Below are 20002 nucleotides of genomic sequence, written 5' to 3' on the forward strand. Positions count from 1 at the left end.
AACAAGCAAAGTCAACACAATTCACAATTTCAGTCAGCAAAGAACTGAACTGCTAACACTTCCTTTTTTTAGTTAATAATAAGATGTATTTCTTTCCAATTGGCCTTACTTGATACTAATGCTGTTTGAATCCAAATAACCAGCACATTTTAAATATTGCTCTCAAGTTTACAGTCCTTAACTGATGGACTACTCAATTTAGGCTTTACCAAGGAAAAGAATACCCCTGCCACAGGAAGCAGGAGCTGTGCTACACCTGAACTGAGGCCAACAAGAACTAGGATGGTCGCAGCCATTTCTGGGCTAGAGAAGAGCAGTTTGGTTTGGATTTTGAGTCATTCCGCCCTGGAAATGATCACACACAAAGACCGGGGTGACTTGTTGGTCTTCTGAGCTACTTATAGTACCTGTGATTGCTGTAGGTACTGGAGATGAACAAGGTAAACAGCTGGTCTAAAAACCAAGATAGGATCTGTGTGTCTGAAAGCCAGCTGGATCCCATTCATCTTTTGCAGTGCATAGGGAAGTCTTTCGCCTAAAATATGTACTTTGCCATTTAAAATGCACTTTTTTTTTCCACTGTGTACATATAGTTGTTTCAGTTGTAGTCAACTGGCAATTATTTTTCCACAGAATTTAAGAAATCATAAAAACTCCTACATTTACTGATTTTAATACCAGATGTTCACTCACTAATTCCATTACCTTGTGACTACTTCCTATCAATCCATTAATTGCCAGCTGCTCAGCCAAACAGAGAAGTGCAGCTAATCAGATGGTGTTGGGAAACAGCCAAACAGGAGCTGCCTTCTTCCCTGTTTCTTAAATTAGCAGTCACTGGGACAGCCATGGAAACCTTCACTCCTGGATTAAGATCTTGATGTTTTACTTGGAATCTGAGAGCACAACAGTGCCTGAAACTGGAGAGGATCTCACGGTGGAAACTTGGTTCTTGTGCCCCTCTCCTGAATCACCCAGTGCTGCCATGGGAGGGAGGAAAGGCACTCCCAGGACTAATGATGAAAATGCTCTACCTCATCTACGTTAGAGCCATATCAGTTATTAAGGACAAATGCAAATGACTAAGCTAATACTAAAAAGATCTGAGCCAGAACTAAGAGCTAGATGTGCTTGGCCTAACAATTTTCCTTTGCAAGCTCTGCAAAAAGAGATGTTTTGGATTGGATTTTTTTTCCACTTGCAAGTTTAAAATAAGTCTACAATGCTTAAAACCTGTCAGTGAGGGTGGTAAGGAGCCAGGTGTTCTTGGCACTGTGGGGAGAGGGACAGCCTCCCTCCAAAGGAGGAGATGAGAAGGGTATTTAATGCCATTTGAAAGGATCTGAACATCTCCCAGCAGAGTAATTTCACTGAATCAGTGAATAAAGAGATACAAACCTGCACACTCACTCCTCCTTCACCTCAAATACAGCCACAAAAATTAACCTTCTAGCAAGCAAACAAACTCCTTTGGTTCCTCCAACATATCCCAGTCCCATCCAGCAATCAGCTGCCTGCTATGGAACAGGACGGAATAAATCTAACAATATGAAAAATCACATACATTGTAGAGAAGGTTTATTTTATAAATGTTGCAATATTCTGAAAACAATTCATAATGGATTGAATGAACAGAGAGATATGAAATTACTGATGTTAGAAATTCTGTAATGGGAAATGTTTCTATTGTGAGAAGAAGTGTTTCAGAGCATTCTGAGATGGCCACATTTTTCTGGCTGTCAGGTAAATATTATGAATGTGAGTTGTAGAGCACACAGAAAAATAGCACCTCTCAGCAATAATTACACAGCCCATCTGTACTCTCTTCAGGGAATTTAAAATCATGTCATATACACCCTTTACAAATGCTTTAACAATCCCACAAAATCAGGAGAAAAACAAAACTCAAAGAGAAGGAGACTCAGAAGTCTCTATTGCACGTCTAGATAGATCCCACTGTACAAATAATGCTTTGCTCTGTTTATCAGATTAGTTCTAAAGTGCATTGGGGTGAAATTCTCAAGGAATTATGAAATATGAAAATACAAATGCTGTATTTTTTAAAGAATTTTAATTACTTTTTTTGGTTTTATTGTGTTTCCCGTTTGCACTCAACAAAAGCACCATTTATTCCTAACTGGGACATTGATGAGAACACAAAAGATAAGAGAAAAGCAGGAATACAGCAAGTATGAGGGGATGACAACAGAAGAAAAATGGACAGCAGGAAACCAATTTTCAGAACTACTCCTACTCAGGAGAAACACATCCCTCAGCAGCTCCAAAGAGGCTGTTTGCCAGAAGGAAAGGGAGGGAGCACAAGGAGGAAGAGGGTGAGATGTGAGCCAGTGGAGAAAGGAGGGTGCAAAATGTGTCAAGAAAGTAAAATGAGAAGCAGGGGAAATTTGGGAGAAAATAAGTCTCAGATCTCTGGCATGACGTTTTGCCTCAGTACTCTTTGCATATCTAACACAAAAGGAGCAGCTTAAGGCCCTCGTTTGGGTTTGGCTCCCAGAATTTCAAGTTCAGCCTGACCCAGTATTTCCCACCAGCCTGTTCCCAAGCACATCTGGGAAAGTGGCCTTTCAGTGAAAGTCCAAGATTATCAAGTCACAGCTCCAGACTTGGCTCTTGCCAATCTTCCCTTCACCTTCCTAACCTCCCCTCTGCCCTCTCCCTGCTCTTTGGCTGGAATTGTGTAAACCAGTATGTTTTTAGCCATGTAAGGTCATATTTGTCCAGAATTTCAAGTTCAGCCTGACCCAGTATTTCACACCAGCCTGTTCCCAAGCACATCTGGGAAAGGGAAAGTGGCCTTTCAGTGAAGAGTCCAAGATTATCAAGTCACAGCTTCAGACTTGGCTCTTGCCAACCTTCCCTTCACCTTCCTAACCTCCAACCTCCCCTCTGCCCTCTCCCTGCTCTTTGGCTGGAATTGTGTAAACCAGTATGTTTTTAGCCATGTAAGGTCATATTTGTCATATTTTACAGGTGCACTGTAAAATAAAAATCTTCACATTATGTAGCTACTGTTCTCTGGAGGTGAGCGTTTCACAAACTTCAGTGAAAAATCCTCTCACTTTTCTGGAAAGGGATCATCTCAACTCTCCTTCTGAAAATATTACCACTGAGTAGATTTTTCTGAGTTTCAGGAACAAAATTATCGTGTAACAGTAAACTGCTACATTAATTCATAGAATCACAAACTGGTTTGGGATAGAAGGACCTTAAAGGTCAATTCATTCCAGCCCTGCCAGGTGCAGGGACACCTCCCATGGGACCAGGGTGCTCCACCCAACCTGGCCTTGAGCATCCCCTGCTCTTTCTAGCCCAAACCATGACTCAAGTGTACTTAGCCAAATTCCACCCCAGACTGGTCCCCATTTGGCATCCAGGCCATTCCTGGATTGCAGAGCAGGTCCAGCTGAAGAACAGCTCTGAAAAATGAAGAGAGAACAACAACCAGATGCAGGAGAGAGAAGAGAAGGTGGTGAACTCAGTGTCCCTGTCAAATTCTGCTTTTGCCATACAAGACCCTCAATAACAGAGATTCTCCTGAGCCATTTGAGCCAAGTTTCAAACCCAGCAAGCTTCTTCAGATGTGCAGTAAATCCCTGTAAGGCTGGATTTATCACAGGGGCACTGCCAGACCTGCAGCCACAGGGCTGCTGGTGCTGCTATAATCACATCACATCACGTTAGAGATGGCTAAGAAGGTTTTGTGAGCCTGGCCATTGTGCCTCCCTAATTTACGGTGTTCCTGTCAGGGAGAAATCAAGTTTCATAGTTATGACATTTCTTTCTGGAGCACTAAATGTTAACTTTGCTGATCATGCATATCTTGGTAGAACAGCTTATTTCTAAATGGCAAACGTGATATAAAAAGCGTAATGACTTCATTCAAAACCTTATAAAGCAGCTGATTCTCACACCTATAGAAAACAGGCCAAGTGGTATTTTAGTCATCAGACTATGGAAACAGACACACGCTCAATATATTTGATTCATTTCTCCCATTTTAAGTAAAAACATGATGCTGGGATTGCACTCTATTGAAAACTAGCTATGTTTTGTACTTACTAAATGCACTTAAATAATGTCCTCTAATAAAAGTATTACTGACAGCAGGAACAGCAATGCCTTCTCTCTTTACATGTTTCATTTTTTACAAGAATTTCATGTTAACTGGTCATCATTCTGTGCTGGATGATTGTACGTAAGGGAAGGAAACCTACAAAGGAGTCTCACACTGTAATAAAATTCATCTACACTTTCAGCACTCAGGACAAACTAGAGAAAGATGCAGCACCACTTGACAGGTGAGAGTAACACAGCAAAGGATGCCCACTCTGCCTCTGCCATGTTGGCTACTGGTGCATTTTCCTCAGCAACATGAGAGGAAACAATTCCCACCAGAGTGCTGGCCAAACCTTGTGTTGCTGTGGAGATATTGTGTCTCCTCTGGTGCAGGTGTTGGGGAAAAAATTGCTGTAAATGAGTAACTCAAATCAGCAAGGGCCTGCTAAATAACACCCTGAAACCCAGTTGCCTGCAAAAACTGCAGTTTAAATTACAAAGGACTGGCATTGTTTACAAATACATATTTAATCTTCATGCTGACACACTGGTAACATTTAGAATACAATCAAAGCTGCTGCAAGTTTACTGCTGCTACAAATATTGCACTGCTGTGTTTAAATTAGTGTTTTGTCAAGAGGTCTCTGGAAATTTAAAGGAAAGGTTATAGTTCCAAATGAATGGAATTTCAACTAATTTCTAATAGTTTAATGACTTGCATTAACTAATATACATCAGAGAAAGATGTTTTCTCCATCCAGCCTACAACTGTGGAAGTACACTGATGATAAAGAGAAGTTTTTACATATCTTAATCCTAAGTAGGGATCCTAATGGGAAATGTCACCCCTGAATTTTCCCAGCCTCCCTAGAGTCCAAGAGGAAAAAAAAGGCAACAAAACCAAAGCATTAAGAACAATATTTGCCCTAATCTGGAAGTGGACTCTCAGTAAAAATGAGAAACCATCTGAGGTAATTTTGGAGACGCTTAGGGCCACAAAGCAAATCAGAAGGAAAACAAACTTCTCCAGAACCTCAACACCAGAGGGATACAGAATTTTACTGCAGTGATGTGACAAGACACATTTGCTGTCCCCCTTGAGAGGATGCTGCTATCAGAACACATGGGCATGAACAATAAACACGTGCTTGGTCACTGCGAGTTCTTTTCCCTGCTTGATTTAGAAACAAAATCTCCTGAAGCACCAGCCTGTGACAAAGAAGTACAACACAACCCTCACAACTGGACTGCAGTGTTGGGAAGAGTGACTTTCTCAATGATAAGGTAATGACACACTAAAATTAAGAGTGTTTTACAATAAAGATGTGAGAGCAAATCAGTTCAGCTAATCAGTGAGAGTTTTAAGACCAAGCAACTCAGAAGTCAGATTCTAGAGTGATGCGGATAGATGAGTGTAAATGAACACAAATATTGAAGGCATTTACTTTCCAGAACAGACAGCTCTATAGACTCATATATTTAAACCCAAAGAAAAATGGATTAAACTAATGAACTTTCAAAGCTGACAACATTTTACTTTGTCAACAAGAAACCCACATGTGCATGCAAATACACACACACACACGTCAGACTGGTAACACCTTTAATTTTTGCTCAGGAAAAAGTGGACACTGTTTTAGAGAATCCCATCACACCAATCCTTCACAAACACTGATCCTACACACTTCTATTTTGAAAATTTCTTGTTTTAATACATTTTGGAGTGTGTGGCAGGACAGCAGCTCTCTACACAGGCAAGAACCTTTCAGAACAGCCTACTTGGCAGAGACTAGGACAAGCCTTTCAAAATACAAATATGTTTTAACCAACCAGAAGGAAGTTCAGGTTTGGCTACAAAAGATTCTACCCACTGAAGTACTTGTGATAATTTACTCAGGTATTTACCTGCTCCAGATTTGCACTGCTAGAATTCCTGTTTTGTTCTTCAGCCTCACTGAAGTTTCTTGTGATGATTTTCTCGGCTATTTGCCTGTTCAGCATTTGCAGTGTACTAGAATTACTGTCATATCCTAAAGCATTTTCTCTTAAATTTGACTTTAAACAGCAGTTTGGAAGAGTTATGAAGCTTTCAGAGATCTTACTCTAGCCTGTAGTGAGTGTCATTGTCCATTTTTAATGACATTACAGACTCGCTGACAGATCAGAGCAGCTAAATTCTCTGGCTGCAGTGGTGGGTATTGCTCAGTGTTGGGAGCAGCCCAGGTGAGCTGGAGCACTGTGAACTCGGTGCCTCATCCTTCTCCTCCCTGAGAGAGCCACCGCAGGTCTGTGCAAGCCACGAGGAAGCCTTACCTTGATGACGGAGGCCCCTGCCCTGGACAGGGGGCTGTGCATCTGCGCCGCCGCGGCCATGTTGGCGATGGTGTTGAGATGGTTCATCTGGTTCATGGCCATGGCCACCGAGGCCGGGGGGAGGCTGACGGGGAGCAGGGGGTGCGGCATCATCATGAAGGGCAGGTCTATCCCTGCGGAGAGCATGGACACGTCACTCGGGCCCTGAGGGCTCAATCATCCACCATGTCACTGGGACACCCTGAGGGTGAACACCATCCACCATGTCACTGGGACACCCTGAGGGCCCAACCATCCACCATGTCACTGGGACACCCTGAGGGCCCAACCATCCACCATGTCACTGCGACACCCTGAGGGACCACATCTCTCTGCAACATCCACAATCCACCATGTCACTGGGACACCCTGAGGGCCCAACCATCCGCCATGTCACTGGGACACCCTGAGGGCGAACAACATCCACCATGTCACTGCGACACCCTGAGGGACCACGTCTCTTTGCAACATCCACCATCCGCCATGTCACTGGGACACCCTGAGGGCCCAACCATCCACCATGTCACTGGAACACCATGCAGGGCCCATGACATCCATCATGTCTCTGGGACATCCTGAGGGCCCACATCCCACTGCAACATCCACCATACAAGCCCACCAGCAGCAAATCTTATCAGTTCTGGGGTTCCACAGGGGAACATCCTGAGGGTGAACAACATTCACCATATCACTGGAACTTTCTGAGGGACCACATCCCTTTGCAACATCCACCATCCACCACTGGGATGCCCTGAGGGCCCATTCATCCACCATGTCACTGGGATGCCCTGAGGGATCAACACCATGCAGGGCCCATGACATCCATCATGTCTCTGGGACATCCTGAGGGCCCACATCCCACTGCAACATCCACCACTCAAGCCCACCAGCAGCAAATCTTTTCAATTCTGGGGTTCCACAGGGGACACCTGCCTGTGCAGCCCAGGAAAGGCTGGTTTGTGCTGGGGAAAGGAACACACAGCTGGGGAGGGACAGAAAATGAATATACGGCTGTGCCAGTTCACTAATCTCTTTAGTTACGAGAAATAAAGAATAAAAAAACCCACAAAACATGCATATAATTTGCATGTTTTCCAACATATCGGATGAATATTTATTAATAACTTTATCTGATCATACACTCCTACCAAGACTTCTTCCCATTACCACTTCTCAGCAATGTCACACTAAATTCTTATACTCTGTCTCGAATCCAGGAGGCTGTGGCTTTACTACAGACACCACTGAGCGATTGTACAGAAGGTCTGTGAACTGCAACACGTAATGAGAGGTTAAAATTGTTGCCAGAGGTTTTAATTTTCAAAATGTCACTTTAAATTGTCTTCTGCTATGGATATAAACCAATTTAAGAAGGTATGAAATTTATTTGGATCAACTTGCAGATCTTGACATTGCCAAAAAGGTGAAGTTACTGCTAGCAAGAATTGGATTCTCATACTTCATTAATATCCATTTCAGCACGTGTATTACTTCTTGTATTTAGTAATGACTGCACTGGAAAGAAAGACCAAGACAGAAATACACTGAAAAAATTGTTCAGGTTATTGTGCTTTCAAGAGTTCTTTAGAGGGACCACTTGGAGCAAGCTATTATCAGGCATCCAAAATTAATTTTTTGTAAGAAAACCCCAAAAAACAGGACTCATTCTGCCAGACAAAATATCTTATCATTTCTTATAAATGACATTTAGATTAGAAATCCTCATTTAAAAATTCAGGTGCAAATATTAAATAACACAAACATATAGCTAGTCATTACCACATGTCATTGAGACTGTTTGTTGGTAAAAAGTTTGCAACTTTGGGTTTATCTTAACTATTTTAAAGAAGAAGGCCAGTCACCAGAAGGCCAGTGTTTGGCATATGACAGAACTAACAATAAAAAATACTACTGACTGACATATCTTATGTTATTCCTACAGAATTTGACTCCAGTGATATAAAAACACCATGGTGCCCACCAGGAAAGGCAGAGTTGCAATATTCCCAGCTCCCACACTATTCCTGTTTAACATGAGCATATCATGATCAACAACTGTGATGTCTAATGACTCACTCTCTATTTTATATGATGATCCATGCCAATATTAATTATGATAGGCAATAAGCAATGCCCACATACATCTCCCTTCACTTCAAACCACTCTGACAATCCCCTCCAGTGCCTGCATCCATAAGCCTTTGTTCCCCTGCAGATCTCCCTTAACAGCCCAATAATCTTTCCTCATCCTCTATAGAGTTCCAAAACTCCCAGACACCATCTGGCCACATTGAGTTGTATGTCTACTTAAAGTCCAATTGACATGCAAACTAAATGCAAACTACAAACAGAATTTAACAGCACATCACCAGTTTTAAGACACAATCCGTCAAACATTTCAGAGGACTATGAGGAAAATATATCCTGCACTTGCAAATCATTGGGCATAATGTCTGACATCCAGTAAATCCTTTAACAGCCTATAGACATTCACCTACTACAAAATCCACTGGAAAATATCCTGAAGAGCAAAGAACACAATATGTCTGTGTGTAAAAGAAATCCAGGTATTGAATTATGCAAGAATATAAACTGAAAGGACAAAAGACAGAGAATTTGAGTCCTATGACCTGGTGGTATTTAACTACTGACACTTAATCCAAAATGCTCAGGTCCACATCTTCCCACAAACAAAGCAGACTCATTTTGTAGGAGTCATTTCAATAGCTCTGATTTGCTCAGGTCTGACAGAGGTAGCAGTGAACTGACTACTCTGAAAATTGTGTGAGAAATGTCACTCATCCACTAAAACTAACACAAAAAATTAACTTAAAAGAGGTTAAGCAACAAGAGTTCATAAATAATGAGCTTTTCATTCTTCATCCATCATCAACTACAGGAATAACTTTGCTCCTCACTAATTTTTAAAATGTTAATCCCAAACATCTTTCTTGGAATACTTTTTCCTTCCCTTCCTTCCCTCTTTGGGTGCTAAGAAGTGGAACTGATGGCTTCCCACCTGCTCCTTTCCTAAGGGAAAGAAAAGAGATGGCTTTTTGGGGCGCTCCAAGTTCCAAATCCAACCTATGTCATTTTATTCCAGTTCTTTTGGATAGTTGGGTTCAGTGCATGACCTTTTAACTGGACATTTTGCATTTATTCCTTGCTCTCCTATTTTATTATCTTCCAGCATTTCCATCTGGAAGAGAATTTTCTCACATAGCTAAAATTTAAAGCAACTTTATGATTATTTTTCCTTTCAATCCATGGAAATGACAATTAATAACTGACAGTCCCAAACCCAGCAGTGAGTGAATGACTCTTCCAAGAGGGAATAGTCACTTGGACTTGGACTGATGGCAGAGGGTGGCTTGGACACGAGACACAAGCACAGCTGGCAGTGAAGACCTCCTGTCACTCCGTGTCCCCCACCATCTCCCCCCTCCCAAAGCTGGGAAGGAAGGCAAGCCCAGCTCCCAGCAGGGCTCCAGGCTGCAGCTGGCAGTGAAGGCCTGACCCTCCTGTCACTCACGTGTCCCCCACCATTTCCCCCCTCCCAAAGCTGGGAAGGAAGGCAAGCCCAGCTCCCAGCAGGGCTCCAGGCACTCTTTTTTCCCAGTATGATCCCAGTACGTACTGTTGGTGAGCAGGTGGTTCTGCTGGAGAGGGCTGAGCGGGTGTGCACTCCCAAGGCTGGACTGCCCTGACAGCGTGGGGTGCCCAATGCTGTGCTGGGATCCCGTCGTGATGGGAGACTGCAGCTTGTCTTTGTCCCAGGAGGATTCACTGCCACCTGCAAAACAGGGCACAACAAACCATGAGTGGCATGCACCTTTATTCAGAGATACATTGCTTGGTTAGCAATGAGCCAACGCTCCTCACCACAGCTGAACACCTGGCACAGCACCTGGAACCTGCACCTGAATTTTTCAAAAATTAAACTGATAAATAACTATCGGGCAAAAAAATATTTTTAGACACTTTCAGCATCACCTATGTTCAAAATATTGGTCTATGATAACAGGAAAAGCTAAATGTCTGAGGATGAAATCATCAGTCATGATTAAATGAATTATCAGAACGGGAATATGAGAGGCTGAGCCACCATCTCCTGCTATCACAGGACATGAGGCCACCAGTCCCTGCCAGCCACTCATCTGAGTCCACCCCTGTGCTCATCAGGTCTCTGCACTGTCAGTCCTGAGGCACTTGGCCATCCCTCCCTCCAGTGTCACCAGGTTCCAGCTGGAATTCACCCCTGAAGAGTTTATGACAGTTTATCCTCGAGCTTGGTTATCTTTGAGCTTCAGCAGCTCCCCCTCCACTGCTGGGCCTGACCCTGGGGATGCCCCACGTGAAACCCTTCACTCTGTGGGTTAAATGAGCCGGGCACAGGCTGTGCTTGGAAATCATCAATATTCAGCAATTTCAGCTTAGGAGTCCAGATATCTATTATGCATAGTAATTACTGTCTACAACAAGCACAAAGTCTAGAAAACAGAGCACTTGGTGTCTCGAATCTCTGTCTGGTCTTCTGCAGCAATTTTTACAGGCTGTATTTTTCTCAGGATTACACACTCGAATAACAAATTCCTTTTAAACAGCAGGTTAAGTAGACCATGGCAGTGAATTCCAAAATACATCTGGTCCACAAAACAGAACACCTAAACAAAAGTTAGACTGAACATTTCTAGAGTTAAAAGGTATTTTAAGATCCCTCCCCTCTCAGGTACACCCCACACTTTCACTTAGATTACAGATTGTTAGAAAAACATGTAACTGCAGTATTGATTTTGTTTCGAATTTATGAACAAGGATCTCAATTAGAATAAGTAAATAGATTACTGGAGTGCAGCAGATAGAGGCAGCAAGCAAAAAAACCATTTTAATTGAATATGAAAGTAACAGAGAAATTCCAGTCTTTATGACAACACTTGGCTAATAAACATGATTAATACTGCTAAATGCAAAAGTTTGAAAGATCAGTGATTGAGAAAAAAGGAAAACACTCCATCATTTTAGCACTATGTCCAAGTATGAATTACCTTCCTATAAAAGAGTTGTAATTTGTAAAATGATGAGTAATACACCGACAAAGAAAGATACACTAAATTATGCCATGTGATATAATGTAGCATGGCATAGTGCAGTAATTAGAACTACTACAGTTGAGGCTGTGTCAGCATCTTTGTTATTTAATATACTGTATATCAGCTCTTTCAAATAACATTTGACTGCTATTTAGTGTGGAAGTTGTTCACTTTGACTACTGTGAATCTGGAGTGCTATTATTTGGTGTGTTTCAGAAGTTAAATGTGTGAATTATGAAGGACTTTCGGAGGAAATGTTGAGCATTTGATTTTAACAAGTGAGTTTTAATTTTCCCCATATGCTTTTTCAACAAATTTAACATTTACAGTCTATTCTTCCTCAAAAAACACACATACTTTTCCATTAATTTTTTGCTTAGGAACACATTTTGTAGCTGTAATTTCACATATCAGGGAACTGGCCACAAAAATTGGGCCAAGGGTAGTTTGTTGGGGTTTCTGAATGAAAATAAAAAACTGAATCTTCACCTGAAAGTTTCCCTCTCCCTGTGTTCCTCTACCCCAGGTGGTTCCAGCCCTAGGCACAGACTGTCTAAACTCAGCTCATTGAGTTAATTCTGGAAGTTTCTCTTGCCTTTCAGAGCCTCCTGGCCCTGAGGCTGCAGTGGCAGAGCCCCCCCAAGTCTCTAAGCCCAGCTCTACAACCACTGCATATTCCCCAGGAAAATTCCATCATTCCCAATTTACAGATGGAGAACTGCCCTGAGAAGAAAAGCAACTTGTTTAAGCAAACCCAGGAAATCTGCAGTGGAAGGGGAAACTGAATTTAAATTATGTCACACAGTCCAAATCACTGGACCAGTTCTCCTTACAGATGGGGACAACAATAACTTTTCCCCTCTGCAAATTCCACTTGTAAATCTGCTCCAGTATTCAGTGCCAGCAACACAAGAATAAATTGCAATACACTTATCTCTACAGACCATTCCTGTATTCTTATGTTCCCTATCACTTCTCCTTAGAGAAAGAAAAAAATACAGCTGAGTGCACGATGTATAATAAAAGTGATGTTAAATGAAATGCATCCTTAGCCTGCAGTGTCCCACAGATAACAGCTCCATCTCTCCATCTGGACTGCATTTCCTATGTAGTAGGAAGTCTCTTAAAAATGAAATAACAATTAGAACAGTTCTTACCTAGAACTGCTCAGGTGTTGAAGTGGTTTATAAGGGCAGTGTGGTCAGCTCCAGGTGGGAAAGCTGAGGGGCAGAATTAGGAAGCTCCTGTTACACCAGTGAGGAAACTGAACTGGAAATGAGTCAGGGCTCGTGGTCCTACCCCTGTGCCCTACACCACAGAAACCTCTGATCCGTCCTACCCACAGTCCTTCTGCACAGCTAGAAAATAACCATTTAGAAGAAAATTTGAATTCTTCCCTGGAGTATCAATGCCCATAGGGTAAGCAAAAGATTACAAACAAATTTACAGCAAGCCTGAAGCAGATTCACAGTAAAAACCAAGTATGTGACATGCAAACCTGTGCTGGTACACTCAGTCTTTTAATTGCCATGCAGCGTTAAAAAAGGTATTTATTTTTGAGCATACAATTTTCTTATTTGGTAACGCAGTTGTCAGCATGTTTGATCAGCAAATACATATCTGACATGCAACATATCAATGTGTATTTTCAAATTCTTTGTTGCCATAACAATTAGAAGCAAATAGATCCATAAAAACTGAATCCTTCCTAGTGCTTCAAATTCATGTCTAACCACAATTTTTCAGATTTCTGTTTATTGCCATTTTTTGTCCAAACAGGTGCCATCCATAAGGCAAAGATATCACATCTTGATTTTTTTTTTTCAATTCTGTATTTTGTATGATGAGCTTACAGTACATACAGAGATGTATTTTAAGTAATTAATTTTAGGTATATAAAACATATATGGAAAAATAGATGGGAAAAATAAACATACAATCCTAAGAAAAATTAGAGAACAGGAAGCAGCAATGGGACCTACCTATTTTATATGAAGGGAAATAAAACTTTTTTATTTATTTTATATGAGAAAGAATATTTCATTTTAAAATATGAGTAACTTGATACATGAGTGTCATAGGAATATTATTAGAGCACCCAGAAGTTATTTGTCAAAATTCTTTTTTCATTTATACATCATTTATACACTTTACCAAAAGCTTTACTGTACGTTTGACACTCTTACTCGCTACCCCCATGACCTTCCCAGAAACAGAGAAAACTGAAGGACAGAAAGTTGATTTTTCCTTATTTTGTTTGCATTCTGGTCGATCTTGTCCCAGCACGGGCTGTACTGCACATCAGAAAAGGGAAAGGCAGAAAGGACCTGCAGCCCCAGAGCTCCTGATGCTCGTGGGCTCCTGACCACAACCTGGAGAAAGGGGGAAAGAAAAGAAGTCTGGGCTGCCTCCCCCCAGCTCAGAGCAGCAGAGCTGTGCTGCAAGCTCTGCTTTCAGAGGTGCAGCTGAAAGCACAGTGGGGTTACAGAAAGGCCTGAGTGTCTGCAGTGTCCAGGGAAACGTCCAGGGCGTGCAGAAAGATGGACCCTGCGTGGATTTGGGCAGTTATTTACTGAGTAATAAATGAAATCTGCTATTCACCAGCCTCAACAGGTTATTTGAGAGAATTACACTAATGTTCGTGAATTACACTAGCAGTTCATGAATTACACTAATGTTCAACTAAGCAGAAGCAGAAATCAGGTGAATTTAGGAGTTAAATCACAGGTACTGTGAACAAACAGGGAAAATCAAAATCAGCCCAAGCAATACATTCACCTGAGTCAGTGATAGACATCCCCCAGCCTCACTGTAAGGTGATTTACCACCACAAAATGTCTCTGTTTATGTTTTGTTATATTTATTTGAAGGAAATGCAAGCAATAAGCTCAGCTTCACTTTTTCTGAAAATGCTGCTACTCACCCATTATTAACTTTAGAAATTTTTAAGGCAGCCCTGAAAGCCAGAAGTTTTCTAGCAATAAGCCTCTCTGTGAATGTCTGTTCTTCAGAACAAAATCCCAAAATCTGTTGTTCGTTTGTTGGGGTTTTTTTGGTGAAGACATATCTGTAGTGATTACATCAGTGTCTTGGTTTTAGGTATTGCAAGATCTCCAGAAAGTAATCACAGTTCAATTCGGTGACAGTTTCTTTTCATTTGGTTTCAAATTCATTTTATCAGCCTTAAATCTGTCTGGTTGAGCTAAATGAAATCCTCTCTGTCAGAGCTACCTTTGAATTCCACAACCACACTGTTTCAATCTATGTCTGTCATTTTACTTTTCCTTGTGATACATTCCTGAAAAATTGAACTCCAATTGTAAAAAGCAATACCATCTTCACTGGCCAATTTTATTCTCAAATTATTTTTAAACACATTTTTCATCCTGTTGGGCATATTAAGCACAACAACAGCTGTGAAGAAAAAAGTATTCAGTGCATTACTATTTCAGCACTGGTAATTCCAAAGTATTTCTCACCTTTAACTTCTTGTGAGTGTCCAGCACATACAGGGCCTTTGAAAATTTTTGTATTATACAGAAGCCCATGACTCCCAAAATAACAGAGGCCTTTTTGCCAGCACTCCTAATCCCTGTGTTTGCAGGTGTTCCAGACTATTTTACCAATATCCCAACGTCCCCCTGATACTGGGAAAAAATGGTCACTTTCTTGGTCTACACAGAATATCTTCTGCAAAAACATTTCAGCCCATTCTCAACATTTTCATTATATCAACCTTTGAGTGTCCCAGGAAGACAAAAACAGGTCAAAACCTGAGACTCTCACTGCAGGAAGGTCAGGAAGAGAACCACCCAGGTCTCGTTCCTGGTCAAGTGTCACTTTCCTGTCAGAAAACCATAAAACTACTGTGGGTCAGGATTATGACTCATTTAACCCCAAATTCTGTCCTTTGTATTTGCAGTCGATAATGTTATTTACAGAGGCCACACAAGTGTGAGCATTTTCTGTGGTCCTTTATTACTCTCAAATGAAATTCTCAACTTTAAAAATGGGAACGAGATTTTTAATCAGCCCCCAAAATCATGACACCCATCTGGAAATCTAAATGGCAGATCTGAAATGCATTTAAAGCTTTAATCCATGGATTTATCTGGCTGTGTGTACTCGGCTGTATCAACTTTTGGAGTGTACCCTACAAGAAAGCCATGAAAGTGTGTAGGGTAAGATATTAAAACTCAAGAAATCCAGTGATGGCTTTACTGGGCTACTTCCAAAAACTTATCAAGTGGTTCAGCAGATGTAATTACTGCTTAGCCCTGCCAAGGCTTTGAAATGTGCCCATTAATTCAGCAATTCCCAATCTGTCCATCAGTCAGTCATACTTAAAAAATATGTCTGTCAGGACTTAGGTGAAGTAATCTGTTGATAATTACACAATAAGAAGGCATCTGAAATCTGAATATCATTTCTAAACTTTTTGAAAAGTCTTGATGACAGCAAAATCAAAGTTTATTTCACAGCAAATAGGACATTAAAGGTAACTGGGAATATGTCAGAATATTTGATGCCAATTTAATGAAGAACAATTAATTTCAGGAAGACACTTTCTGAGACGATAAAAGCAGAGTTGCAATATTTATCTAGGAACCTAACCATCCCTCCCAAACCATCAAATGCTTCCTTTAAAGTGAACAAAGAAACAAGGAGGTGGTAAATGAAATGTGCTCCGCAGTTCCCACGTGCTGATGGATGAGCCTGGGGGTGAAGCTCAGCCCCAGCCAAGTCTCCTCAGTGCCAGGTACCTTGGCAGGTGTGACTGTCCCTGCCTGGGCCTTGCCAGCCAAAACAAGGTCTCACCATTACAGCCAGGTGCTGTGTCCAAGGCTCTGCTCCCTCTCTCACACCAGACAGAGCCATTCATCCCTGCAAACTGCATCCACAAAAATGCTCCTAAAATGCAACCTGAAATTTCTACTGCTTTCCAAGACCAGTGTAGATGAACAAACTGGCTGCATCAACTAATCTTCAGTATCACCTTCAGCACCTCCAGCTGAACTCCAAAACACCAAACACACACCTCAGGGGTTCAACTTCCACAACCACAGCACCCCGTAAAAGTTACATTTAACAAGATGAAACATCATATTTACAGAAATTTAGACACAAACTCTTATAACAATTGTCACTAAAATGCACTGGTATCCACAAGCACCTCTCAGAGTTAAATACCTGTGCCTGCACTGTGAAAAACCACCTGGTGTTATTTGAAGGTGTGTTTTAAAAAGGGAGGGTTAACTTGGCATTTGTTGTCTTCCTCTGACAGCTCCTAGTTCTTGTAGTGGATTAAATATTAAGTTATAAAACTGTATTCAGTTTCTTCTATAGAACATGAAGTACATTTATTGCTAACATTTTTAGTAACAACTGTGTGACAACTGTTTTATTTTCTATACAAAGATAAGAATGATGTACTAGAACACAGCATCTATTCTGGTTAAGGACCATCAAAAAAAAAAAACCTGTTTTCTACTGCAGGACTCAGAAACACGTTCATTTCACAGAGAGAAAGAAGGTCAAAATTCTGGTCTGTCATGTTTTTATTACTGTTGATGATGCACAAGCCAGAAATAAAACAGCTTAACTTTCAGATCTTGAATACAGTTTGCAGGGCTGCCTGCCAGAAAGGATAAAACATACATCCCTCTGAACTCCACTACTGCAGCCAGCAGCAAGCAGGGAACCAGGATTTGTATTCCAGTGATGATAATCACCCATACCCTCACTCATCACAATTTACAATTTTCTGCCTTTTAAAAAAATTACTTAATATTTCCCCATATTTAACAACTTACTGAAAGAACCACTGAGATGAAATACTGTATTTTTACCATGACTATAACTCAGCAGATAGTTTAGTTTGATTCTTAGAGGCTTTGAGAATATCTTGACATCCAGGGCAGACAGGTAACTACAAAATCAGGTTCTTAGAGCTTCAACAATTCATCTTTTACTATTTCTTTGAAATAATTATTAAGAACAGTTCAAGTTACAGATGGCAATCTGCTGAGTTAATCTGCAGTGACATAAATGGATCAAGTGTTTATCATCTTTCCAAGATCTCCTAATACTAAAAGAACTCTATATAATGCAAAGTATGGCTTGAAAGAATTAAATAAAATCTGTGGCCTTAATATACAGCTGGACAGTTTTCCAAACTTCCAGCACCTGCACAAAACTCTTGGAGATGTTACCAGAGAAGGAGAGGCTGCTGAGGGATGCCCAACACACTTTTATAAAGAAACAGGTCTCCACAAAGGATCAGTGGCTGCAGCCCCTTGCACAGCCCCAGCAAGCTGTGTCAGGATGAGACCTCAGGCCAGGTACACATTCATTCCATTTCTCACATCTGGCAGTGGATCCCTTGCACTAAATACTACTGACTTCCAAAACACTGAGAGTGCTGCCAAAACCAGGAGAGCCCATGAGTAAACCAAATTCACAGAAAAGGTCAGCAGGACATCTACTTGGGTTTCATTTAGAGCCAGTCTAAAAATAACACACAAAAACCCCTGGAACTACATTAGCAGCCAACTTTGTACTTCCTTTCACAACCACTTTCATTTGTCCTCACAGTAATATCTGAACAGGTTCCTACCACAGCACTTGGATCCAACTCACACATTCAATCCATCTTTGCTTTTCAGAACATTTTTCTCATTCTGCAAGCTTAGCCACTGGGTATTCCCATCACCTCTAGAATAATTCTCCTCCAGGAATACCAGTGGGAGTTTAGCATTAGCTTCTCTAAGGAGCAGGATCCAACCACCACAACTGACCAACAATGCCTAATAAACCATTCCTAAACTTGTTATTCTGTAAAGGATACTCTACATCTTCATGCTAGAATTACTTTCTGAGCTATACAAAGCAATAAATAACAACTACCATCAGAACAAACATTATTAAAATGTTGATAGTAATACCAGATAAAGTGGAACTATTTCTTAATAAGAGAAAGTGAAGGGCTTCTGCAAAAAAACAGAATAACTCAGTGCCAAGCTGAACTTAACTAAGCTTGAGGTTTTGGACAGGATTCATTTCTGCTTGTGGTATAAGTATGCACCACCTTGATTATCATTTAAAAAAATATTGACAGCTTGCCTTCTCATACCAATGCCTGGTAACAAATTCCAAATGTTTTGTCACATTTCTTGTGAGCAATGCCATCTGCCAGAGGTGGCATTTCATGGCTGTTTACCCTGACTCCCTCCAAGAATTCATCTGCCACTATCTAATGCTGCCTGAATAAAGGGGATTAAGACTCTGATGCAACAGAGACTATTGATAATTTGGTATAATTGGGAAGAAATGAAGATAAATGAGGTTGAGGATGGAGAGGCAATTAGTTGAGCTGCCTGTACAGCTGTGTTCTCGGCCTGGCTCCCCTGGCCTTTTCTTTGGTGAGGTATGTGCAAATTAAACATAATGACAAATACACTCTTCCCAAAGCTCTTTACTTTGCAAAGCCTGAAGATCTGTTTTTCACTTCTGAGATTCTGTGTGAAAAGAAAAGGGACAGAGGATCACACTCTCTGCTGAGGTTTCTGAAGAGATGCACTTTGTCCCAGCACACCTGGGCTCAGTACCTGTGCTTCCAGCTTGGCACTCCCAGTGTCCAAAGCCCAGGGCTTTGGCCAAAAGGTGAAGGATTTTGTTCCCTCAGTGCCACAGACAGCTCTGGTCATTCCACAGCTCCAGATGGCCTTGCTGCAAATATTCTCTATCCATGTCATTGCTCAAGCAACATCCCCTAACCATGATCCCACTAAAGCCATGCCCCACAGTCTGCAGCTGAGCCTCTACTTTATAAATTATGCCAGCTTTTAAAAACACTGGTCAAAAAAATCTTTGAAACTTTTAAATACAAATTTTACTATACAAAACATCTTGGAAGTAGTAGGAATTTTTAGTCCTAATACAAAGACAGCTACCCAGATAAAAGCCTTAGTTCTAAGCTACATTATTCAGGTGAGGCCAAGTAATCAAGCTTGAATATCTTGAAAGATATTTAAATCTCAAGTGAACATGGTCAGACTACAAACCTCCAAATTAGAGGGCACAAATCTGCAGTCTGATTTGCAGTTCTCATTTCAAATATACTGAGATACATTCATACATATACATGCAGAAATGCCCCCATATGAGGCTTAACATAAATGTAAAATAACATACATTTGCCACAAGAATTGTCACTACATGTTTCAGATAAAACTCTGACAGTTTTTCATAAATGTCAAATAATGCAAGATCCCCTTCAGAAAGAAATCCAATATTTGCAGAGGCAGCTTTGGCTTACAGACATGTTTGCCCAACTACCCAGCACATGTTAATTTTCTGATTTCATGTACAGGTGATTCTATCTGAATTAGGTCTTAGATTAAAGACTTCATAAAACTACACTTTTTTTCTGCATCCATACAGTCATCAGTTATTTTAAAAATTATTTTATGGATTACTTGAAC

At 41.0% G+C, this 20002-nt stretch overlaps 1 protein-coding gene across 6 annotated transcripts in view; it reads right to left on the reverse strand.

Moving 5' to 3' along the window:
• The window catches only part of DACH2 (dachshund family transcription factor 2), a 245268-nt gene that overhangs the window by 50393 nt on the left and 174873 nt on the right, over positions 1–20002 (reverse strand). For all 6 annotated transcript variants that reach the window (XM_039722672.1, XM_039722669.1, XM_039722673.1 and 3 more), the window contains exons 4-5: positions 10067–10222; positions 6391–6563 (exon numbers count right to left, since the gene is read on the reverse strand). In XM_039722672.1, coding sequence (XP_039578606.1) covers positions 6391–6563; positions 10067–10222 — 329 coding nt within the window. The remainder of the gene's footprint in view (positions 1–6390; positions 6564–10066; positions 10223–20002) is intronic.

This window comes from Passer montanus, unplaced genomic scaffold (genome assembly GCF_014805655.1).
Source record: "Passer montanus isolate IOZ18808 unplaced genomic scaffold, ASM1480565v1 scaffold49, whole genome shotgun sequence".
NCBI lineage: Eukaryota > Metazoa > Chordata > Aves > Passeriformes > Passeridae > Passer > Passer montanus.